We start from the raw sequence: 25,665 nt of genomic DNA, 5'->3' as shown, positions 1-25,665 counted from the left end.
GAATAGGCCATAGAAATAAAAAAATAGACCTGAGGCACAAGTTGTAGCCTCGTGATAGAACACTTGCCTAACATGTTCAAGACCCTGAGTTTGATCCTTAGGGCTGCACCAAGAAAGCAAAACAAAACAAAAAAGACCCAAATAAACCCAGAATTATTCATATATTAATTTAAAAAATTGTTTTATTTGTTCTGCTTAGTTGTACATGACAGCAGAATGCATTTCAATTCTTTTGTACACAAATGAAGTGCAACATTTCACTTCTCTGGTTGTACATGGTATAGAGACATACCATTCACGCAATCACACATGTACCTAGGGTAATGATGTCCATCTATTCCACCATCTTTCCTATTCTCATAATATCTCCCCACCCTCCTTTTTTGTCATATTAATTTTTTCTTGTCCTTTTTGAGTGGATTCCTATTCTTTTTTTTCCCCCTCTCCTTTTCTGACAGTACACTGGGGATTGAACCTAGACATCTTGCATGCTAGGCAAGCTCTACAATTGAACTACTCCTCCAGTCCTTCTTATTTTATTTTGAGATAGTGTCTTGCTAACATGTTGCCTTGGCTGGCCTCTAACTTGCATATTCTTGCCTTAGTCTGAAGCAGCTAGGATTACAGATGTGAGCCACCATGCTGGGCTCCTATTCCTTTTGTAGAGGTTGTACTCTGATGCAAACCTTTGGTAAGATAGGCTGCTACTCCAGGGAGGTGTTGAGGTAGTAGTAGGTACCCTTTTTCTATTGTCCAGCTTCTTTGCCCAGTTTGGCAATATGAGAAAAAGGTAACGTAGCTTTGTTTGACTTCTCACTTCCTTTTTTTTCTCTATTTGAATAAGTGTATAGGTAGGTATATTGAGAAATATTAACTTCTTAATGTTTTGTGTGATAACTATTGATAAATAGGCTTATAGTATTTCTTGTTGGCTTTCCCTAGGCTGGATTTTGATGATGATGGGGAAGGGAACAGTAAATTTTTGAGGTAAGAGTTTGGAAAATTTTATCTAGATTTCTGATGCTAAAAATTAGTTGATGATCTTTATACTTCTGACTTGTAATATTTTTAATTTTTGGACAAATGAAAGTATTTCATCCTAAAACTATACATTTTCATATTTATAATGTCTAGAATATTTTCAGGAATTCTGTTAGTAATTTCAGAGGCATGACCTCAGAAGAGTTCAGAGGATTTACAAGACCCTCTATTGATGCATAGTTTAAAAGAACAAAAATTAATTATGTCCATAATTATGTGTATTGACTGCATGGTTATTCTACTGATGTTGCCTAGACTTGCTCATAAGACTGCATTCAGCCTGTTGGTCAACTGAGAGACTCAGTTGGGATGCCTGTGTATTTTTCTGTTGTCTTTTGCCTTCAAGGAGGTGAGACTGAGTTTCTTCGTGTGGTGATGGCTATAGTACAAAGGGCAATTTCCAGGGTGCTTAACAAACCTCTCCTTCTATGACATTTACTGATGTCCCATTGGCCAAAACAAACCATATCTTCATGTCTTGAATCGATGTTAGAGATGGCTACACAAGGAAGTGAATATTGGGAGGAATAATTTGTTAATGTGCTGGTCTGTCATACCCTTTGAAAAATGGACTTTTTAATACGTCAGTGAAGGGGTTCTTCCAGAAAGGAAGGATATTCTTGCTGAATAGTAATTGCTTGGCTTATTTTCATGTAAAGAAGCAATAAGACATAAAGAAAGGAAGATAACCATGGTTGAGCCTTCGTTTTTTTCTTTCTGAATTGAAAATATTACCTTGATAGTTTCTACATTGTCAAATAATAGGTGCTAGACAAGTAAATTAAAGGAGCTGTGTTTAAAAAAATTATATGGCTATGTGGCTACCCAGATTTCATTTATTCATTTACTAGTTTGTTTTATTAAATAAGTTTTTTAGTTGGAAAAGTAATATATTTATTGCAGAATTGCAGATATTAACATACAGTAAAAGTACACCATCCTTTCACTTGACCCTCAGAATTCTTCCCCTTAGATTTTTAAAAAATCTTTAATAGCTAACTTTATTTTTTATATTTTTATTCTAATTTGTTATATATGGTAGCAGAACATATTACAGTTCATATTACATATAATAGAGCACAATTTTTCATATCTCTGCTTGTATACAAAGCATATTCATACCATTTGTGTCTTCATACATGTACTTAGGGAAGTGATGTCCATCTCATTCCACCATCTTTTTTTAACCCCCTTGCCCCTTTCCCTCTTCCTCCCTCCCCTTTGCACTTTCTAGAGTTTGTCTAAGCTTCCCATGCTCCCCCTCCCAACCCCACTATGAATCAGCCTCCTTATATTTGTGAAGACATTCGGCATTTGTTTTTTTTTGGGATTGGCTAACTTCACTTAGCATTGCACTCTCCAGCTCCATCCCATTTACCTGCAAATGCCATGATTTTATTCTCTTTTATTACTGAATAATATTTCATTGTGTATATATACACCACATTTTCTTTATCCATTCATATACTGAAGGGCATCTAGGTTGGTTCCACAGTTTAGCTATTGTGAATTGTGCTTCAGTAAACATTGATGTGGATGTGACCCTGTAGTATGCTGTTTTTAATCTGAAGAGTGGGATAGCTGGATCAAAAGGTGGTTCCATTCCCATTCCCAGTTTTCCAAGGAAACTCCATACTGCTTTCCATATTGGCTGCACCATTTTGCAGTCCCACCAGCAATGTGTGCATGTACCTTTTCCCCCACATCCTCACCAACACTAAATTCTTCCCCTTAGATTTTTATAGTTATTGAGTATCCTTCTGGAAATAGTGCATATACAAGCATCTGTAAGTGAATATGTGTGCACATACACACATCATTTCCCCACTTTTTATGTATTCATTTATTTATTTAAAATTTTTTTTGTAGTTATAGATTAGCAGCATGCCTTTATTTTGTTTATTTTTATTTTTTAAAATATGTTTTAGTTGTAGATGAACACAATACCTTTATTTTATTTATTTTTATGCAGTGCTGAGAATTGAATCCAGTGTCTTACACGTGCTTGGAAGTGCTCTACCACTGAGCCACAACCCCAGCCCCTATTTTGTTTACTTTTATGTGAACTAAGGATTGAACTCAGTGCCTCACCTGTGTTAGGCAAGCACTCTGCCACTGAGCTACAATCCGAGCCCCACCATTTTTTATTTTTATGCATAGGATGTTTGTATTGTGAATTCTTTGCCCTTGTTTAGTTTTATAATGTTTAGTATAGCCAGTAACATCAGTATGTTACTTTATAGTAATGTTTAACATTAAGATTTACATTTCTAGTTTTGACTGAATGATGAACCTTTGTAGATCCTCTTGAAAATAACTGACTTGGTCCCTCATAAAAAATACTTAACAAATAAGAGTAATTCTCCAAGAGGTCTCTTTGAGAATTAGAGGGTTTCAATAAATGATAGGAAGGAAAGAAATTTCAGGGTTTTTTGCCAATGATAGACTTTTTCAAGGATCTCTTGAGAATTCTTAATTATAATGATAGATGCTATTAGTGGAATTGTGTTCATGAATGGTATATAGGTAATCACTAATATTTATTTATACCGATCAATTAGATATAATCCTGAGTTGTTGATTCCATAAAATCCACTAGTCCAAAACTACAGTCATGTGCTTTGCATAACATTTTGGTAATCAACAGACCACTATATGACAATGGTCCCATGAGATTATAATAGAGCTGCAATATTCCTATCACCTAGTGATGTTGTAGCCATTATAATATCATGCTCAAATGTTTGTGGTACTACTAGTATAAATATACTGTGCTGTTAGTTGTGCAAGAGTATAGCACATGTAGTTATGTACAGTACATAACACTTGATAATAAATGACTGTTATGTGTTTATATATTTATTTTTACTTTTTTTTAAAGGGAGAGAGAGAGAGAAAGAATTTTAATATTTATTTATTTTTTTTAGTTATTGGCGGATACAACATCTTTGTTTTATATGTGGTGCTGAGGATCGAACCCGGGCCGCATGCATGCCAGGCGAGCGCGCTACAGCTTGAACCAATCCCCAGCCCCTATTTTTACTTTTTATTATTTTATGTTTGCAGTACTGTGGATTGAACCCAGGGATGCTTTACCACTGTGCTACATCCTATTCTTTTTTATTTTATTTTGAGATAGGATCTTGCTAAATTGCTGAGGTTGGCCTCAGACTTCTGACCCTCCTGCCGCAGTCTTCCAGGTTCCTGGGACTACAGGCATGCACCACCAAGTCTGGCTTATTTTATTTTGCTGTGCCAAGGATTAAACCCAAGTCCTCTTGTATGCTAAAGCCCTCTACCACTAAACTATATCCCTAGCCTCTATTATTATTTTAAAGTGTACCTTTTTTTTTTTTTAACCCTCTGTACTGAGGATTGAATCCAGGGGTGCTCAATTATTATTTTTTTTTTTTAAAGAAAGAGTGAGAGAGAGGGAGAGAGAATTTTAATATTTTTTTAGTATTTGGCGGACACAACATCTTTGTCTGTATGTGGTGCTGAGGATCGAACCCGGGCCGCACGCATGCCAGGCGAGCGCGCTACCGCCTGGGTGCTCAATTATTGAACTACCTCCAACCCTTTTTAAATTTTGAGACAGGGTATCTCTAAGTTGTACAAACTGGCTTCAAACTTGCAATCCTGTCTCAGCTTCCCCAGTAGCTGGCATTATAGGTATGTTCACTAAGCACAGCAGAGTGTGCCCATTATAGAGGAAAAATGGTTGGGAATGTAGCTTGGTAGTACTAGCCTAGCATGTGTGCTCCCTGGGTTTGATCCCCAGTACCACAAAATAGAGAATAGTGTTTTTGGAGTTAGGTCTTTCTCCCTCAGTATATCTTTGTATAGTAGAAAAGAGGTTATCTATCTATTAAATAGTTGGGATGAATGGAATGAGTTTTCTTGGTCAAGGAGAGAAAAATACATTATTCAAATCATAATTTAAAACTATCCTTTAAAAACTCCTGTACATCAAAGGAAGCAATCAGCAGAATGAAAAGACAGCCTATGGAATTAGGAGATATACTTGCAAGTCATGTATCTTAGAAGGAATAACATCTAAAACACTTAAAGAACTCCTACAATTTAGCAATAGCAATAAAAAAAATACCTTGATTAAAGAACAGGCAAAGGGCATGGTGGTGCATCTGTAATCCCAGCAGCTCTGGAGATGTAGGCAGGAGCATTACAAGTTCAAAGCCAGCCTCAGCAACTTAGCGAGGCCGTGAACAACTTAGTGAGATTCTGTCTCAAAATAAAAAATAATATGAGCTGGGGATGTGAGATATGGCTCAGTAGTTAAGTACCCCTGGGTTCAATCCCTGGTACCAAAAAGGGGCAGGGGAAGCAGGTCAAGGACTTGAATAGATATTTCTCTAAAGAAGATATACAAGCACATGAGGGATATTCTGGTAATTATTGGAGAAACACAAATCAAAACTATAATGAAAAATCATTTTTCACTTATTAGGATAGACACTATTAAAAAAAGCAAAACAAGTACTAGTGAAGGTGTGCAGGAATTGGAACTCTTGTACACTGTTGGTGGTAATGTAAAATTATGCAGCCATGATGGAAAAACAATATGGTGGTGCCTCAAAAAATTAAACATAGAGTTAATCATGATCCCTTAATGCCACTTCTGGTATATATCTAAAAAGAATTGGAAGTGTTTTTTTTTTTTCCTTTTTTGAGACAGTGTCTCTTGCTAGGTTGCCCAGACTGGCCTCCAACTCATGCCCTTAAGTGATCTTCCTGCTTAAAGCAGGATCTTTAGGAGTTATTTGCATACCCTACGTACATTGCCCTATTTTTCACAATAGCCAAGGGGTGGAAGCAACTCAAATGTCCATCTATAGATGAATGGGTGAGGAAAATCCTTGGTATCAAAAAACAGAAAACAACAACAACAAAAAAAAAAAAAAAAGAAGAAGAAGAAGAAGAAAGAAAAATTTTTAATTTTTTTTCTTAGTTATATAGATAGACACAATACCTTTATTTATTTATTATATGGGGCTGAGAATCAAACCCAGTGCCCCTGACATGCTAGGCGAGTGCTCCACCCCTGAGCCACAGCCACAGCCCGAGTAATTTTTTTTTTTTTTTTAAAGAATATAACATCTATCTATCTATCTATCTATTTATTTTTTATGTGATGCTGAGGATTGAACCCAGGTCCTCACCTGTGCTAGGCAAGTGCTCTATCACTGAGCTACAACCCTAGCCTGAGTTAGTACATTTTATGTGGATTTTTTTTTTTTAACAACAATTTTAAAATAAACAAAAACCTACCTATCCCTAACTTTAGAGTGATGCTGGCATGGCAGTCAGCTATATCTTCATGAGATTATCTTTATTTTTTTGGTACTAGGGATTGAACCCAGGGACGTTTAATCAGTGAGCCACATCCCCAACCCTTTTTATTTTTTATTTTTGAGATAGGGTCTTCCTATGTTGCTTAGGACCTTGCTAAATTACTGAGGCTGGCTTCTAACCTGGTGATCCTCCTGCCTTAGCTTTCTGAGCCACTCAGATGACGGGTGTGTGCCACCATACCCAGCAGTCCGTATCTTGTTCTTTGTAAATTTTTTATTTTTGTAATTGTAGATGGATAGCATGCCTTTATTTTATTTGCTTATTTTTATATGTGGTACTAATGATCAAACCCAGTGCCTCACACATGCTAAGAAAGCGCTCTGCCATTTCAGCCCCAGCCCCCATCATCTTGTTTTCGTGTGTCTGATAAGTTAAGGGTAATGAAGCCATTGGAAACCTTAGAAATGTAGTCACAGGTTTTTTTAAGTTCTGTGGGGTGCTGTTATTAATTGCCATTGCTTCACAATTCTTTTCCATTGTTTTTTTTTCCTGTTTAATATTTTTATTTCTTCTTAGTTTTCATTTCAGAAATAGATGTAAAACAAGTGTATTGAATTAACACATTTTTTTCTACTTCAGGTGTGATGACGATCAGCTGTCTAATGATAAGGAGCAGTTTGCCAGGTAATGTAGTAGATTATTTTGTTCCTTGTTTTAGGAGTAGGCAATCCAACTATACTGAGTTTTCATTTAATCTGGATGAGAGTGAATTTCCTATTCTGAAAGATTCAGCTTCAAACCTAATGGTATATTTTATACGTTGCTTTTCTATATATGTGATAGTTATAGGAGTGTTTTTGCTAGGAGTCCACAAGAACACAAACTATGGATTTATATGAATTTATTATTAAATTAGTACAGACACTAGAAAATCTGTATAGATAAATGTGTTTTATTCTTTAAGAAATTATGATAGAAGAAGGTTGTGGCTCAGTGGTAAAGCACTTGCCTAGCATGTGTGAGGCACTGGGTTCAATTCTCAGCGCTGCATATAAATAAATGAATGAAATAGAGGTCGATCAACAATTAAATATGTATAAATAAAAATTAATATTTTATTAAAAAATGGTGATACAGAACTTTTTGTAAAGACTGGAATTTTGATTAAGATAAATTATTTAAGATGATTTATCATAATGATGAAGTGTACTTACTTTTTACTAAACACTAAGTCCTTCTCAACTCAGATACTTGTTTTTCTTTTAGAGTTCATATTATATATGATTAAGCAGTAAGTTTTTTCGGTTTTAAAAAATTAAGTTTGTAGCAACCTCAGAAAAGTTAAAATCTTACTATTTCAAAGTACAGTACTTAACGGAGCACTTAGTATTTATTCATTGTTGATGCTGTCCATCTGGAAACCACTGTGAGAAACAATCATTTGGAGAACTAAGAAATACCAGGCAGAAAATTTTCAAACATTTTGAAGCAGTAAGATGCTATCACACGCTTTGAATTAGAGAATATTATATAAAATACTTGGTAGGGATATTTTTGTGATAGCATATAGAATTGATTAAAGAGAAGGACAGAAGTCACGGAAGTAGGTAGAAGCTGTTGAAATATAAGACAGCTGTAAAATCCTGAGTGTTTGGGCCAGAATTATAGCAATAGGAAAAAAAAATGAATATAAGAGGTTTTTTAAGAAGAATTTATTTGGGCTGGGGCAGGGGCTCAGTGGTAAGCACTTGCCTAGTAAGTGTGAGGCACTTGGTTCCATCCTCAGCATTACATAAAACTAAATAAATAAAGGTATTGTGTCCATCTACACCTAAAAAATTTATTTAAAAAAATGAATGATTTATTTATCAAACCTACTTGAAGGGCCAGGGCTGTAGCTCAGCGGCAGAACATTTGCCTAACGTTTGAGGCCCTTAGCCCTGCAAATAAATAAAAAAATTATTAAAAAAAAAAAAAAAAACCTACTTGAAGTAGCTAATTATAAAGTCTAGAATGTGAACCACTTTTTTTTTTTTTTGTACTAAAGATTGAACCCAGGGGCACTTTAACCACTAAGCCACATCCTCAGCCCTTTTAAAAAATATTTTATTTAGAGACATGGTCTCGCAAAGTTGCTTAGGGCCTCACTAAGTTGCTGAGGCTGGCTTTGAACTTGTGATCCTTTTGCCTCAGCCCCCCAAGTTGCTGGGATTATAGGTGTGCACCACTATGCCTGGCTGTGAACCACTTATAAAATGAGAAGCTAAACATAGATGTTTGAGGAATCGTTTTTCAAACTGCATTTAAAAAGTCAAGCCATCTGTAATACCAGCAGCTCAGGAGGCTGAGGCAGGAGAATTGCAAGTTCAATCAATCCCTGGTACTAAAAAAAAAAAGTCAAGCCATCAATTAGTATAGATGGTATAGGTCCATATTCTGTTGATTGAAATTCTCAAAAGCCATGAAAACATGAACTGAACTATTTTAGTTTTCATTTGTAGTGCATAATGTGAATGTTTACATATTCATATATCTTATTCACAAAGAGTACATAAAGGATTACAGTTCTGTAGTAATAGGAGTAGTAATAGGAATTTACATATTTATTACAAACACTTATTCCTTTAAGACATGATGTGTTAAGGTAGTTAACCTCACATATCCTTGGGAATTCAATAAGGAGTCTTGAAAGGCTGAACAAGTATGAATTTTCTCAACTTCTTGAAAAAAAATATAGTTTGTTACGGAACTATGTAGAGATAATAACTCAAGGACATAAAACTCTAAAATATTTAATAGCATATAGAATTGATTTTATATATATATATATAAAATCTTTCCCTCATTAATATATACAGTTTTTGCATGCTTCTTATTATTACTATGTTAATTTGTATATCTTTTGTTCTACTGACCATCTCATTAGAAATTTCCCCATATATTGCTGAAGTCATTGCTGCCTTTTTTTTTTTTTTTGAAATGAGTTTTTGCTATGTTGCCCAGGCTGGCCTTGAACTCCTGGGCTCAAAGGCTCAATTAATCTCGGTACCTTAGCCTCCTCAGTAAGAGTGTGTTACAAGTGTGTATCATAGTTATAGTCATTTTTAATAACTAAAAATTTAAGCCTATTAATATGCAATATTTAGACATTTTGCTTGAGGATTATCTATCTGAAATAGAGTTGAGTACAGATACACTGACCTGCCAATACCCTGATATTTTTTCAGTGGCCATCCACTCTTAACAGTGTCTGTTTTCTGGAAAAATGTAGTGATAATCCTTTGTCCTCCTCTAGGGGAGGAAGAGTTGATACTGAGGATCCAGTCATATTATGGCTGTTCCGCAGAAAATGGTAAAGTGACTGAATTAGAAGTAAGAATTACTTTAGGAACACATCAGTGATAAAGGATATGCCAGAAACTTAGGTCTTGGTTACATAATTTCTCCACTCAAATATGGTTGGTTATTCTACCTGAGTGTATGTGTGTGTGTAGGGGTTGACTGTTTGAGATCACTTGTTTTGACAACCCTTCTTCAATTTACTCTGTCTTTAATTTTTTTTTTATTATAGAATAGCTCCTATGGGTATAATTTTCTTTCCAGATTGGGAGCAATATTTGAAATATTTCCTGAAGTCATTGCAATATAGCAATATTCAGAAATATTTCCTGAATTTCCTTTGTTGTTTTTTGTTTAAGCTCTGTATATCTTTGGTCTCTAAAGAGATTGATTTACAAAATGCTTTCCGTGTTCAGATCATGTTAATTTACAGTATATATTGGCTTTGCTTTTATTTTGACATTTATCTTGTAAGTTACTTTTTCTCTTACCTAACAGATGGTTTTGTAGATTGCAGGCAAGGTTCTGGTGCATATTTCCATTTCCTCCACTTCTCTACATGTGTTTTGTTTCTTTTTTCTTTTCTCCTTTCTTTCCCTTTTCCATTCCTCCTTCCTTCTTTTTTCTTTCCTTCATTCCTTCCTTTTTTCCATCCATCCTTTTTGTTTTAATTTTAGCTTAGTTCATTAATTCTGTTTTTAGGTCGGATGATGAGCAGAGCTCTGCGGATAAAGAGAGACTTGCCAGGTAGGAGAACAGTGTCTTTAGCATGATGAAGCGGATGATGCTGCTTTCCTATCCTTTTTCTTACTCTATCTTTTCTTCCCCTTTCTCTTTGTATTTTTTTCTTATCTGTGGCAAGAGAGGACAAGATTTTTTAGAAGTTTGAGTGTAACAGGAACTTTGGCTTCCCCCATCAGAAAGTGGGTGAGTTGAGGGAATTTTACCTAGGAATTTAATTGCTATGAGTTTTAAGTTTTCTCTTTTCTTCTTTATCTCAGCACAAAATTTCACAGAATCAAAAGGATTTAGAAATAATTCAGTTGTGCTAGTTAGTTCTTTAGCAGGGAATACTTTTTTTTTTTTTTAAATCAGAAAACCATAAACATACCTGTATTTGTAGTTTCTTCCCAGTATATGCCTCAGCATTTACTCTTGTCTCTACAGAAAATTCACTTGTATTTTTCTATGTAGATTCACAGCCTAGATTACTATGTCACTTACTGGTGTTGCTTTGGTGATCAAATTCTTACTGTGATTTCCCAAAAAGTTTTAACTTCCTTGTGCCTATTTAGATAATAAAGTTTCTAGACTTACTGTCAGAAATCTTTGGATACAGGGAAGACTTAGAATCAAATTTTAGGTATCTCAGGCAAAGTAACTAAAAGTGGACCTAGCTGGGTGCAGTGCCACATGCCTGTGATCCCAACAGCTTAGGAGACTAAGGCATGAGGATCTCAAGTTTCAAAGCCAGCCTCAGCAACTTAGCAAGACCCTTTCTCAAAAGAAAAAAAAATTAAAAATTTGCGCTGGGGATGTGGCTTTGTCTGTTCTGATCATGTTAATTTACAGTATATATTGACTTTGCTATTGTGTGACCTTGGGTCCTATCCCTGGTACCTCCCCCCAAATAAACAAATAAATAAACAAACCTATGTGGTAAAACCTTTTTGCCATTTGGAAAGAAAATTCTAGAGTTCTCTTTTGAGACTATTATCTATAACATAGAAATACTGCAGAAGATATGTGCTCAAACTTTTCTGTTCTGGTCTCACTTGGGATGCCTTAGTAGGAAATACTTCATTGATACAAACACTTATTTTTACAATTTTTCCCCTTCTCTCATTTACCTCTAAGAGCTGTGCCACAAGCTCATTTTGCTACCATTTCAACCCATGCTTCCTACTAACACTTTCAATCTCTAGAAAACTGATTCAGCATGATGTGGTGAGAAAAGCACTGTGTTGGGACTGAGGGCTGCCCTGGGAAAAGTCACTTGACTTCATTTTACTCATCTCATAAAGAAGAAATTTTTTTTGGATTAATAGGCTGTTTTTTTTTTTTTTTTTTTTTGACAAAGAACTGCTGTTCAAGTAGAATCCTGAAGTGGTAATAGAAGAATTTAACGGTGATTAAACAAAGCTGCTCAAGTAGAAGCAGATAAGCAGTATGTAATTTGGTCTCTCCTTGAGTTATCTCCATTGAGGACACTGAGAAACCTCCTGGACTTTTCAAAATTCCTACTTGAAAACTACTGAGTTATTCCTCTTGACAGTGATATCATTCTTTCTCAATTTTGAGCTGAATCATTTTTTAGAGATGAGGTGTACTTATCATGGTGCGATCCAAATTGTCTCGAGGCCTTTAAGCACCTGCTTTTCAACTCACTTAGTCCCAGATGGGGATCCACTTGGTATCTGCCAGTGTCTTAAGTTCAGTGCACTGGCACCACACTCAGAAGACAGGACTTTTGTGCATAATGGGACAAATAAAACTTCAGATCTTTCAATTTTGTCTTCTCATGTTTTAAGAGAGAAGTGTACCTCAAAGTAACATTTTATAGACCCTTGACATCTATGCTATTATTTTTTATATCAGCTATTGAGCAATATACTTGAGTTAGCAAAAATTGGTCATTTTGTTTTCTATCCTTTAAAAAATTAAATTAGGAAATATTTAATCAGCCAAGCTGAGATTATTTGTCATTTGGGAACTTAAGTGAGTGAAACTAACATTTATAAATACTATCATTTCTTAAAACACTTTTGTTCTAAGGAGTGGTAGTTTACATAGTACATGATGTTCCCAGGAGATGGAGGGAGGAGTTTGATATCTGCTTATTCTCTGTAAATTCTCTTCCATGCTTGCTCTGCATGAGGTTGGCAAATCTTATTTTAATTTCTGAGACTTAAGCATCATTAAACTAAAATATGACATTCTTCAGCAGCTCACTTGGTATCCACATTACTTTCCCTGCTACCAAATGACCAGATGTGATCACCTGGATGGGGCTTCTCCTTTCTTTCTTCATACAGGGAAAATCATAGTGAAATTGAACGGCGGCGACGGAACAAGATGACAGCTTACATCACTGAACTGTCAGACATGGTACCCACCTGTAGTGCCCTGGCTCGAAAACCAGACAAGCTAACCATCTTACGCATGGCAGTTTCTCACATGAAGTCCTTGAGAGGAACTGGCAACACATCCACTGATGGTTCCTATAAGCCGTCTTTCCTCACTGATCAGGTCTCTGGGATTTAGAACTGTGAGAGTCTGGAATCTGTTTGAATCTGTTGAAAGTTTTGATTCATTTGGACAAGGAAAAATTCAATCATGGAAAAATTCAGACCATGGAAAAAGAGTTTCAGTACTTGGCTATAATGTTAGTAAGCATTGGGGTGATAAAAAGCAGAGAAGAGTTGTGAAAATTATTTAGCAAGTTTGTAGGTATTTTATTTCATTTTATGTACTGGGGATTGAGCCTAGAGGTGCTTAACCATAGATCACATCCCCAGCCCTATTTAATATTTTATTTAGAGACAGGGTCTTCCTGAGTTGCTTAGGGCCTTGCTAAGATGCTGAGGCTGGCTTTGAACTTGTGATACTCCTGCCTCAGCCTCCCAAACCACTAGGATTACAGGTTGTTGAGCCATCATATCCAGCTTTCTAGGCATTTTAGAATTCAACTCATAAATACAACCTGTAATTTAGAAGAACAGTACAATCCCAAAAAGAAGAGATTACCATGTCCATGGAACCAATTGTTTTTAGGGTTATTGAGGATGAAAGAAGTAATAGGAAGAGTCAGATAATTGATTTTTTTGTTTGTTTGTTTTTGATTTGGTACCAGGGATTGAACCCACAGTTGCTTAACCACTGAGCAACATCCCCAGCCCTTTTTTATTTTTTATTTTGAAATAAGGTCTTGCTAAGATGCTTAGGGCCTTACTAATTTGCTGAGGCTGGCTTTGAACTTGCAATCCTCCTGTCTCAGCTTCCCAAGCCACTGGGATTATAGGCATGGGCCACTGCTCCTGGCTAGGCAGTCATTGCTACTCAGGGATGTGCTCTCACATTTGATGCAGTATGAGAAAAATAAGGCAGAAATCCTTCCTGCCTTTAAAAAACTCAGTCTGAATGTAAATATGTGAGAGGCAATAAACACACACAAGTGGAACATGATAGGAAAATGCATACAGAGAAAAAAATGGTCTTTTTTTCTTTGGTAATAATTTTTGTGTGGGCTGGGGTTGTGGCTCAGTGGAAGAGTGCTTGCCTCACATGCATAGGGCACTAGGTTAGATCCTCAGCACCATATAAATAAATAAAATAAATAAAGGTATTTTGTCCATCTTCAAATAAACATTAAAAAAAAATAATTTGTGTGTGACTAGATAAATATATAATGGAGGGATGGCTAAAGTGATAAGAATGGCCAGACTTGAATGAGGGTGGTTAAGGAAGACATGATCTTTTTTTTTTAATATTTGTTTTAGTTATAGGTGGACACAATAACATTTACTTTATTTTTATGTGGTGCCGAGGATCGAACCCAGTGCCTCTACCGCTGAGCCACAACCCCAGCCCCAATATGTTCTATTTTGATTATTAAAAATAACCAATGAGGGCTGGGGTTGTGGCTCAGCGGTAGAGTGCTCACCTAGCACATGTGGGTTCGATCCTCAGCACCACGTACAAATAAATAAAATAAAGGTATCGTGTCCAACTACAACTAAAAAATAAATATTAAAAAAAATAAACAATGATCATTTTGGAAAATACAGGAAGTATAAATAAGAACAAATTCACCTGTAATGCCAATGTTAAAAACCGAAGAATTAGAAAAAGTGAAGGAATGTTTGGGAGAAAGGAATTAAGAATCCTGCAAACAGGGTGGCCAGTTGCAAAGCACGTATAGCTAATTTTTATACTGTTCATTAAAACAGGTAATTTGCTCTGTCAGTACACAAATACTAGTAGTTTGCAAATATCAGTTCAGCACACCTTTTGTGGGCAAGCCAAGTGCTTTGTACTGTGAGAAATACAAAGAATGATAAAAGATATAGTCACTGTTGGATACAAACATGTAAATAAATACATAAACACAAAATCTGTTTTAAAATAAAGGTATAATAATGAGGATTGTAGAAATGAGATAAAGAAAATGAGAATATGGGGAAAAGTATTATAGATTTTGGGAATAACTTGAACAAAAATTTAGAGGTGTGAAAGTGAGTTATTAAAGGAAAATCAAGTAATTTAGATTTTGGTAGGCTTGGACCTGATGATGGAATATTTTAGGTTTTAAAGAATTTAGATCTTAATTGTTAGGCAGTGAGGAGCCATTAAAAAATGTGTTAATATACCTATAGCACTTTAAAGATGGATTGGAGGGAGTAAAATTTTTGAGATCATGTCATTTGTCTTAGCGTAAGATGATTAGGACAGTGACATAGTATTGGAAAGTAGAATTGAGAAAACTGGAATGGGAGGGAGAGTGGTTAGATTTCTAGCCTAGGAGGATGCTGGTAAGAAAGGGAATGCTGGAAGAACACAGATGATTATATTTTGGACATGGATATGATTGTGGTTTTGAGATGTAGACATTGAGTTGCTGTTACAGTGCCTACTTGGAAATATATAACAGACACTTGGAAATTAGGTTTACTGAAAGCTCAAGTAAAGAAAAAAAAAGGTTTTCTGGGGGTGTAGAGGAGGCAGGGAGGAGTGGATATGATTCCCTAAGAAGAAACAGTGGTATGAATAGAGAATAAAATCTTGGGATTGTCTACATTTAAGATTTGAGCCAAGCTTGGTGGTAGGTACATGCCTATAATCTCAAGAGGCTAGGGAGGCTGAGGCAGGAGGATTGTATATTTATTTGTTTGTTTATTTATTTAAAAAGATTTATTTTTTAGTTATAGATAGATACAATATTTTTATTTTGTTTTTATGTGGTGCTGGGGATCGAACCCAGTGCCTCAAGCATGGTAGGCAAGCGCTCGACCTCTGAGCCATAGCCCCAACCCAGTATTGTATATTTAAAGCCAGCCTCAGCAACTTAGGGGAGACTCTGTCTCAAAATAAAACATCCAAAGGGCTGGGGATGTGGCTCACTGGTTAAGCATCCCTGGGTTCAATCCCTGGTACCAAAAAAAAAAAAAAAGACTTCAACAAAGGACAGAGGGTCTGAAGAAACAAAAATTGGAGTGTAGAATCAGAAGCATCTAGGGAAAAATAAAATTTATAGGCTAGAATGGACATCATCAGATTTCTTTGAGAGACTTGAGTTAAAAAAAATTATTAAAACCCAGGAAAAGGGACTTGAATTGGCCATTAGGAGGTCATTAGTAAACTCCTTCAAAAAATTAATAGGGCTGGGGTTGTGGCTCAGTGATAGAGCACTTGCCTAGCATGTGTGAGGCGCTCGGTTCAATCCTTAGCACCACATATAAATAAAATATACGTCCATAGACAACTAAAAAAAATTATAATATATTAGTTTAGAGTGATCATTGCAGTGGAATTGAGAAATAATTGAAAGAGAATAGTGTCATTGACTGTAACATTATTTTTAGAATATATAAGGTTGGCAATGAACATTCTGACCAACTTGAGGGAAGATTCATATAGAATTGAGGAAACATTGTGTTAATAGGCCTGAAGGGAAAGAGCAAGTGTGTATATTTGCTGAGAAGATCCTAAAAAGAGACCAGAGAAATGAGATCAAGAAGTCATTGGAAGTCATTATTGGGGCTGGGGTTATACCTCAGTGGTAGAACACTCGCCAAGCACAAGGGTTCCATACTCAGTACCACATAAAAATAAATAAATTAAAATATTGTTTCCATCTATAACAAAAACATATTTTTTAAAAAAGTCAGTTGGGGGCTGGCGATGTGGCTCGCCTGGCATGCGTGGGGAGCTGGGTTCAATCCTCAGCACCACATAAAAATTAAATAAAGATGTTGGGTCCACCGAAAACTGAAAAATATTTAAAAAAAAAAAAAAAAGTCAGTTGGGCTGGGGTTGTGGCTCAGTGGTAGAGTGCTCACCTAGCACGTGCGAGGCCCTGGGTTTGATCCTCAGCACTGCATAAAAATAAATAAAGGGTATTTAAAAAGTAGGTTATTGTTGGTGGTAACTCTTTTTGTTCCCCTCTTGAGTCCTGAGATAAAGAGGAAGAAAGAGGTGTGGATAGCAACATAGAGAAATAGTAGCAACAATTGAAGAAGTAGCTATTGAAAAAAACTTTGTTGTCAATGAAGGTAATTTCATTTAGGGTGGAAACCTGTGGCTGTGAATCAGGTATAAGTCAGCAATTGCTTATAGAAGTATACATACGGCATGAAGGATCTTATTTTTCCCCTCTATAGAAATATTTGTTTTTTCAGAGTTCAATATTAACTTTATTTAAAATATTAAAATATTGATTTTTTTCCCCTTGGTTAGGAACTGAAACATTTGATCTTGGAGGCAGCAGATGGCTTTCTGTTTATTGTCTCATGTGAGACAGGCCGGGTGGTATATGTCTCTGATTCAGTGACTCCTGTTTTGAACCAGCCACAGTCTGAATGGTTTGGCAGCACACTTTATGATCAGGTGCACCCAGATGATGTGGATAAACTTCGGGAGCAGCTTTCCACATCAGAAAATGCCCTGACAGGTGAGAGTTACAGGGATGTGAAATGAATGAGAATTTTTTCTTATTTTTCTGAGGCATCACAGGTATTTAAAGCTCTTAAATTTATTTGTTGGATCTGGCAAAACTTCTAGTATTTTCTTCTCTAATGAATATAATCAGTTCTTTTTATCCACATGAAGATTATCTACTTTGTGATTCATCCTTAGAAAATGTTTCTTTAATGATTATGCTCATATAAAAGTTCATTTTTACCTTAATATTATTGTAAATGAAACAGTAAACTCGATGTTTAAAATATCTTCCTCCATATTAAAAGAGTCATCTATGCTTCTAAATCATTTGTGTGAATAATTTCGTGGTATTTTTTTCTATCCACTTGTTCTTGGCTTTATGGTAGACTCTGTGATAACAGATTTTTATTTTATATGGGAGTTGTTATTGGTCAATGAATAAAGTAGTATTTTGTAGTCCTTGTTTGTATCTGTACTGTTCCCTTCCCCTACATCTATTCCCCCATTTTAATGCTATTCAGTCCTTTTGTCAAAGTTTGATTAGAAGGAAAAAAGTCATATTTGTTCCCAAGCAACTGTAGGAAAAAATTTTAAACTAGAAGTAGATTAAAAACTACTGGTTAAAATACAGAACAGTCCCCAAACATCATATTAATGCTGGTCTTTAGTTTTTTAGTTTTTTTCTCTTTTAAGTATTTCTAGATTTCTTTTTTCTTTTTTTAGTTCTTCCTTTTCCCCAAACATTGAGACAGATGTATGTTTATGAAGCATATTAAATACATGTTTTTTGGACTGGGGTGTGGCTCAATGGTAGAGCACTTGCTTAGGTTCGATTCTCAATACCACATAAAAATGAATAAATAAAATAATGGTATTGTATCCATCAACATCTAAAAAAATTTGTGTTTTTAAACCAATGACGTTTACTTTTTGTGTTTATCTAATCAGGAATGAGAGTATAGCTTTGCCTCTTGCTTTCTACTACTACTTTCCACTTCTACCTTCCCTTGCACAGTTATTTTCAGTGCTGCCTTTGAACTTAAATGAGAATTGAAATAATTTAGACGTGAAAAAATTTGTCTTCTGCTTGGTCTATTCTGTTGTAAGCAAGGAGGTTGGAGGGTGAATAGGATTTATACTTGCTTTTAGTATTCTGCCCTTTCCCACTCACAAGATTGCACTCCAGATTGTTCTTCACATCTTTCTTCAGGGCGTATTCTGGATCTAAAGACTGGAACAGTGAAAAAGGAAGGTCAGCAGTCTTCTATGAGAATGTGTATGGGTTCAAGGAGATCATTCATTTGTCGAATGAGGTAAGTGTTAGGATGAGGATTTCAATTTGGCAGTCTCAAGAGCTTAGGCTTTTATTTTTTTCGGTCAGAGAAATTAACATTTTAAATCCAAGCTTCAGTTGTATTAATTTTAACTGTACAAGACCTAGGTGAATTATAGCATAGAATAAAGTATTTGGTAAGGGAACTAACATTATCTGAATTATCTGAATCCCTTCTATGCCAAACAATGTGATCATTACTTTATGTCTGTTATAGCATTCCTTCAGCCACCCTATAGGTTAAGATTTATGGGTACCATTTTGCTGATTAAAAACTGGATTCAAAGCAAGATTTCATGGGAAAAGTACAAAATTGAATATTATATGAATAGTGGTTTAGAGTAGCCTCTAGATTCGAACTGCTGGATTTTGTTCTAATCCAAAGTATTCTGTGGATTTGAATTCTGGCTTTGACCCTACTTTTGAAACCTCAGAGAAATCACCTGACTTTTTTGTGCTTTGATTTTATCATTTATTGGAGGTAATATCAATCTGACCTCATGAAGTTGTTATATTAATTCATACAATATTAATTCATATGTAAAGATATTTAGAATAGAGCATGGAACATATTAAACTATGTAAGTTTTGTTGTTTTTATTTTAAAGAAATGAGTGGGAAAGTAGGATTGGAGGTAGTGTCCCATTATAATGGACATGGCTAATGCAAAGACATAGGCAGGAATAAGATAAAGAGTAATGAATTGTAGTAGATAGATTAGGTTGTGATTAATGAAGAGTAGGAGTTAGCAAACCACAGCCCTTTTTTTGTAAATAAAGTTTTATGAGAACATAGCTATGCCCATTTGTTTACATATTACATATGGTGTCTTTCATGCTGTAATGTCATAGGTAATTGGTTGCAACAGATGTATGTTCCACAAAGCTGGAAATATTTACTATCTGGGTTCCTTCTTTTTTTTTTTTTTGGTACCAGCTATTGAACCCCAGGGGTTCTTACCCACTGAGCCACATCTCTTATCCTCCCACCCCGCCTTTTTTTTTGTTTTTTTTTTTTGTTTTTAGTTGTACATGGACACAATACCTCCATTTTATTTATTTATTTTTATGTGGTGCTGAGGACCAAACCCAGTGCCTCACATATACTAGCTACATTTCCACTGAGCTACAATCCCAGCCCAAGCTCTTTTTTTATTCTGAGATAGGATCTTGCTGAGTTGCTAAGGCTGGCTTTGAATTTGCCATCCTCCTGCCTCAGCTTCCTGAGTTACTGGAATTACAAGCATGAGCCACTGTCCCTTGCTACTATCTGGTTCTTTTTTTTTTTTTTTTTTTAATGTTGTCGTTTTTCAAGTCTCTCTCATTCCTGAGTAACTTTTTTTTTTTTTTTTTTTTTTAGAGAGAGGTAGAGAGAGAATTTTAATATTTATTGTTTTTAGTTATTGGCGGGCACAACATCTTTGTTTGTATGTGGTGCTGAGGATCGAACCCAGGCCGCACGCATTCCAGGAGAGCGTGCTACCGCTTGAGCCACATCCCCAGCCCCTATCTGGTTCTTTATAGGAAAGCTCCACCAGTTTCTGATATAGAAAATCTTCACATTTGAAGAACATATGACACATTTTTTTTTAAAATTTAAATTCTTAGTTTTAAGCTTTAGAAATACCAGACCTGATTTATCTTTATCCATCCTTATTGTTAAGAGCACTGTTAACTTGTTTTCTGTGTTTGGTTGTATCCAGAGCCTGTTATCCTGCTGTTACTATGGAAAGTTCATTGATCATGCAGCCTGGCTGCTTTTAATCTCTCTGTTCATTGAAACAGGTGTGGCAATAGCGCTGTGGACTCAGTCTCCATGAATAGATTGAGCTTTGTGAGGAACAGATGCAGGTGAGGTCCTAAGTAGTGAAAACCAAAGGGATGACAAAGAGCTTTACTTTTTCACCCAACTTAACTGTAGTCCTTTCTTTAGCAGCCCTTACTCTTCTTCCTCATTTCCCACTTTTTTTGCTGGTAGTAGTTTGCTGAACTTTAAAGGTTCACTTGCTCATCCTAAAACTGGAAGCTGCCTACTTCTTTACCTATTTTCCTCTTGCTGCAGTACCTTTTAATTGTTCTGCTTTGGTAGGGCTTAAAATTATGGTGGTCACTCTTTGGTGAAAAGGTCCAAGCACTTATTATCCTGGTTTCCAAACACTCAAGAGTCTAAATTTAAAGGTACTAAGGGCAGCATTTCCCTTTAAGATTTACTTTGTAAGGTTTTTCTCCTGACTCCTCTAACTCTTTTAGGAATGGACTTGGCTCTGTGAAGGATGGGGAGCCTCATTTTGTTGTGGTCCACTGCACTGGCTATATCAAGGCCTGGCCTCCAGCAGGTAGGAAAATTGGATAGTGATTTCTCCCTTGGTGCGCTTGGTTCCTCAGAGAGTCCAAGGAAATCTTCAACATTTACTATATATCTGGTATATGCAGTGTACTTTGCTATAGGTGGAAAGATAATAGGATAGATGAAGAAGACTACTTCTCATTCATCACTGAGTTGATATTCCAGTTGGGGAGAAGAATTACTTAAATTTGAAAATGACTCATTATTTCTATGTTTTATTTATTTTATTTTTTTTTTTGAGACAAAGTCTTACTGTGTTGCCCAGGCTGGCCTTGAACTCCTGGCAAGTGATCCTTTTGCCTTAACCTCCTGAGTAGCTAGGACTACAGGTGTGCACCACCATGACCCACTTAGAATGTGGTTTTTTTTTTTTTTAAGGTTTTTTTTTTTTTTTTAGACAGGATGTCATGAAGTTGCTGATGGACTCACTAAATTGCTAAAGCTGGCCTTGAACTTGTGATCTTCCTGTCTCAGCCTCCAAAGTTACTGGGATTACAGGCATGTACCAGTGCCTCTGGCTTGAGACTGTAGTTTTTATTTTATTTTAGTTGTAGATGGACACAATACCTTTATTTATGTAGATGGATGCAATACCTTTATTTTAAAAATTTATTTTATATGTGGTGTTGAGGATTGAACCCAGTGCACCATACACAGTAGGCAAATGCTCTACCACTGAGCCACAACCCGATCCCAAGAATGTGGTTTCTAAATGTGCAAATTCATAATAATGTATACTGGATACCTATGTTCTAACTAATTGTTGAAAAGAAACATTGGCATTTCATGTAACTAATTGGGAAAGCTTTGTAAAATAGGTGCAAGACCTTGAGGAACAAAGGGAAAATATAATAACTTATAAATATAATATTAATTATATTAATATAATAACTTATAAATATAATATTATATTAAAATATAATAACTTATAATAACTGCAAAGGCTTTAAATCAGACTGTGAGTAGATTAGATTATTTGAATTTGAGGTTAAATGAAATATGACCAAGGAGGTTGGAGTACAAGGATCAGCTTTTTAAATTGACTTGTGAAAAGTTTCCAGATCATATCAACCTCATTCCTTCCCTGCCAGATGGGTAGACAGAGAGAAAAGAGAGGCAAGGTGGTATATTTGGGAAGAGTTTAAACTTCAATTTGGAAAAACTTGGATTTGATTTCTAACATTGTTATTTATTAGCAGTACAACTTAGGGTAAATTGCTTGAATTTTATGTCAGTCTTCTCTCCTATATTGGTTTATTGTGAGGATTAAATTTAATATAAGGAAAACATCCAACCCAGTGTTTGACATATGGCAGGCACCCAATAAATGCTACTTAATATAATTAAGAAAAATTAATTTTAAGTGATACAAGTAATAATGTTTGCATTTTTTTTAGTCTATATACTGTATAAATCATACTTTTAAGGTATGTGGTGATATTTCATACTTCTGTGTAGCTATAAAGGAAATGCTAACTTCTTGGATAAATAGAAAATAACCTTAGAAAGAATGGGGGGAAATGTACTCTTCTTCCCTTTCCAGGTAAAACAGTGGCTTCCCTCTTTTCCGAGGGACATAAATAATTATTGGTGTTTGTTATAGTCAATTTTCATTGTTTATTTACTTTAAAAGTCACAGGTAAGGCAAGATATCTGTTCTCTGCCAATGATATAATCACAGAATGGCTGCCTTAATATGTATTTTTTTTAAAAGACTACTTTGGGTGAGACTTGCTTTCCAGTTAAGTATAATTACTATGGATAAAATATATTAATTAATAATTACATATATATAAACATTGAAACAACAATTGGCATTTATGGTAAATTCTATGTAATTGTGCAACTATTGCTTTATATCTAGATTCTTCATACCTAAATGTATTTTGAATTATTACTCACCTGATTTTTGAAGGCATTTGAGTTTGAGATCTCTAAATCCTTTTTATTTCACCTTCCAAAGGTGTTTCCCTCCCAGATGATGACCCAGAAGCTGGCCAGGGAAGCAAGTTTTGCCTAGTGGCCATTGGCAGATTGCAGGCAAGTATATTTTTTTCAAGTGAGAAGAAATCTCCTTCAGTACTTATTCATGTTAATTTTATTTTACTCTACTATTGAGCCAAATTAAGAATTCCATATAATTCCAAAAAATTTAAGAAGTTTGGCATTCCTAATGATCATTATTACTCTTGGATTTAGCAGAAGTTCAAGAGTATGATGGAACAGGTTATGGTTGGGGTTAGTGGTGGAGCGCTTTCCTGGCATGTGTGACACACTGAGTTTGAGTCTCAGCATTGCATATAAACAAATAAAATAAAGGTCATACCAACAACTAAAATCAATAAATTAATAAACCAATAAATCAATAAATGTGTGTGTGTGTATAATACACACACATACACACACACACACACATACACACATATATAAAGGAATATGATGGAGGGAAATCTTTTCCCCTTATGTCTTTTTGTACTTTGTGTGTATTTGGTGGGAGTGTGTGTGCTGGGGTTTGAACTCAGGATGTCATGTATGTTAGGTGTGCACTCTACCACTGAGTCATAGTCCCCCAAGCCCTCTTATCTATCTATCTCTCTCTCTCTCTTTCTCTCTCTCTCTTAAATATTTCTCTTAGTTGTATTTTTAATATTTCTCTTAGTTGTATTTTTATGTGGTACTGAGGATCAAACCCAGTGCCTTTTATCTGCTAGGCGAGCACTGTACTGCTGAGCCACAACCCAACCCTATCTCTTTTTTGTTGTTGGTGAGATGAGATCTTACTCTGTTGTCTAGGTTGATCTTAAATTCCTGGACTTGAGTGTTATTCCTTCATAAGCCTGCTAAATACAGAGACTACAGGCACTTGCCAGCAACCCTGCTCCCTTTATCTTTTTTACTTAAGCTTTATGATGCTGAATTTTCTATTTCCAATTAATTTCCTTTGCCCCTGAACAAAAAAGGAAGGATCCTTTTCAATTTATCATTACACGGCTAACAATAGAGAAATAAATTGTTTTCTTTTTAAAAGTATAGAATATGTTTGTTAGACCATAATTTTCCTATCTGAATAATGAGCACAGCCTAGTCAGCTGAAAGGAAGTGGGTTTTTCATTTTTTCCTTACTTTATTAACTTGGTAGAGTATATGTATTGGAATAGAGCTAGATTCTATGGCCCCTCTGCTATTTTTTGCTTTCTGGATGCAAGGTAAAAATTTAGAAGTTTGTAAAACTGTGAGTCTCATATCTATACAATTCCCATGAGGAGATTAGAAATGTGTCTGCAAAGAATGTTATCATTTTACTCAATTTTATCTTTCCACTCATAGGTAACTAGTTCTCCCAACTGTACAGACATGAGTAACGTTTGCCAACCAACAGAGTTCATCTCCCGACACAACATTGAGGGGATATTCACTTTTGTGGATCACCGTTGTGTGGCTACTGTTGGCTACCAGCCACAGGTGAGGAGCTGCAACTGTCACGTCACTGATACTTAGGCCTGTGTTTCCCTTGCCATTGTTGAGGTTATATAGTTATCTTATTCTAGAGATAGCCAAAACAACTCTAGTTCAGAAAAAGAGATGATCCTGTTCTATCAGTAGCTAAATTTATCTTCAGCTTCTTTAACAAAGCTGTCTACATCTAGAGAAATATGATTTGTGAAACTGGGAGAGAGCAGCAAGTACAAATATTATTTATCTTTTGTTACTGATATTAAACAGATAATAATTCATAAGTACTCATTTTAATTAGCTATACTGTATATCTATCTTTAAATAATTTATGTAATTATCCAAAGCAATAATAACCCATAAAATATACAAATTTAGCACCAGTTATTACAATTTACTCATTCAACAAACCAGTGAACTATCCCTGAATTGACTTATATACATTTTCAAAGCTGTTGAAATCAGGGAGGTTTTTTTGGCTGTGACTATGTGAAATGGTTAATAAAGAAGAGATATTGAAAACAAAGAACAATGTTGGAGGTTTTCACTACCTGATTCAGAACTTAAAGTTATCAAGACAGTGTAGTGTTAGTGTAAGGATAGACACATAGATCAGTAGATACATAGGCCAGAATTGAGTTTACTTTTATATTTAACCATTTTCAGCAAATGTGCCAAGATAATTCAGTGGGGGAAAGAGGTCTCTCTGACAAAAAGTGATAGGATAATGGGATATCCGTATGATATATAAAAAACAAAAACAAAAAAACACCTTCGACCTTACTTCACACAACCCTCAAATATCAACTCAAAGACCTAAATGTACCAGAGCTAAAGTTATGAATAAACTTCCAGGAGAAAATATTTGTATCCCTGAGTTAAGCAAAGATTTTTTTTGTATACTACTAAAAGCATGATTTTACAAAGAACAATACTGATAAATTGAATTCTATCAAAATTAAAATTCTCTCTCTTAATAGGAAGTCATGGTGGGGCATGGTGGCGCATGCCTGTAATCCCATCAACTCTGGAGGCTGAGGCAGGAGGATTGTGATTTCAAAGCCAGCTTCAGCATCTTATGAGGCACTTAGCAACTCAGCAAGACCCTATTTCTAAATAAAATACAATAAACGGCTGGAGATGTGGCCCAGTGATTAAGCGCCCCTGGGTTCAATCCCTGG

The 25,665-nt window shown here is 35.5% G+C and overlaps 1 protein-coding gene across 3 annotated transcripts in view; it reads left to right on the top strand.

The window, feature by feature from the left end:
• Nucleotides 1-25,665, top strand: part of Arnt (aryl hydrocarbon receptor nuclear translocator) — a 76,109-nt gene that overhangs the window by 35,100 nt on the left and 15,344 nt on the right. For 2 of the 3 annotated variants that reach the window (XM_076861790.1, XM_076861789.1), the window contains exons 3-12: nt 943-987; nt 6,994-7,038; nt 10,396-10,440; nt 12,729-12,942; nt 17,149-17,362; nt 18,563-18,665; nt 20,470-20,535; nt 20,935-21,020; nt 22,995-23,071; nt 24,359-24,493. In XM_076861790.1, the coding sequence (XP_076717905.1) occupies nt 943-987; nt 6,994-7,038; nt 10,396-10,440; nt 12,729-12,942; nt 17,149-17,362; nt 18,563-18,665; nt 20,470-20,535; nt 20,935-21,020; nt 22,995-23,071; nt 24,359-24,493 (1,030 nt within the window). The remainder of the gene's footprint in view (nt 1-942; nt 988-6,993; nt 7,039-10,395; nt 10,441-12,728; nt 12,943-17,148; nt 17,363-18,562; nt 18,666-20,469; nt 20,536-20,934; nt 21,021-22,994; nt 23,072-24,358; nt 24,494-25,665) is intronic. The other variant, XM_076861791.1, reaches the window with a different exon arrangement.

This window comes from Callospermophilus lateralis, chromosome 7, assembly GCF_048772815.1.
Source record: "Callospermophilus lateralis isolate mCalLat2 chromosome 7, mCalLat2.hap1, whole genome shotgun sequence".
In the NCBI taxonomy this organism is placed as follows: Eukaryota; Metazoa; Chordata; class Mammalia; order Rodentia; family Sciuridae; genus Callospermophilus; species Callospermophilus lateralis.
This window is presented reverse-complemented; position numbering and strand designations above follow the sequence as displayed.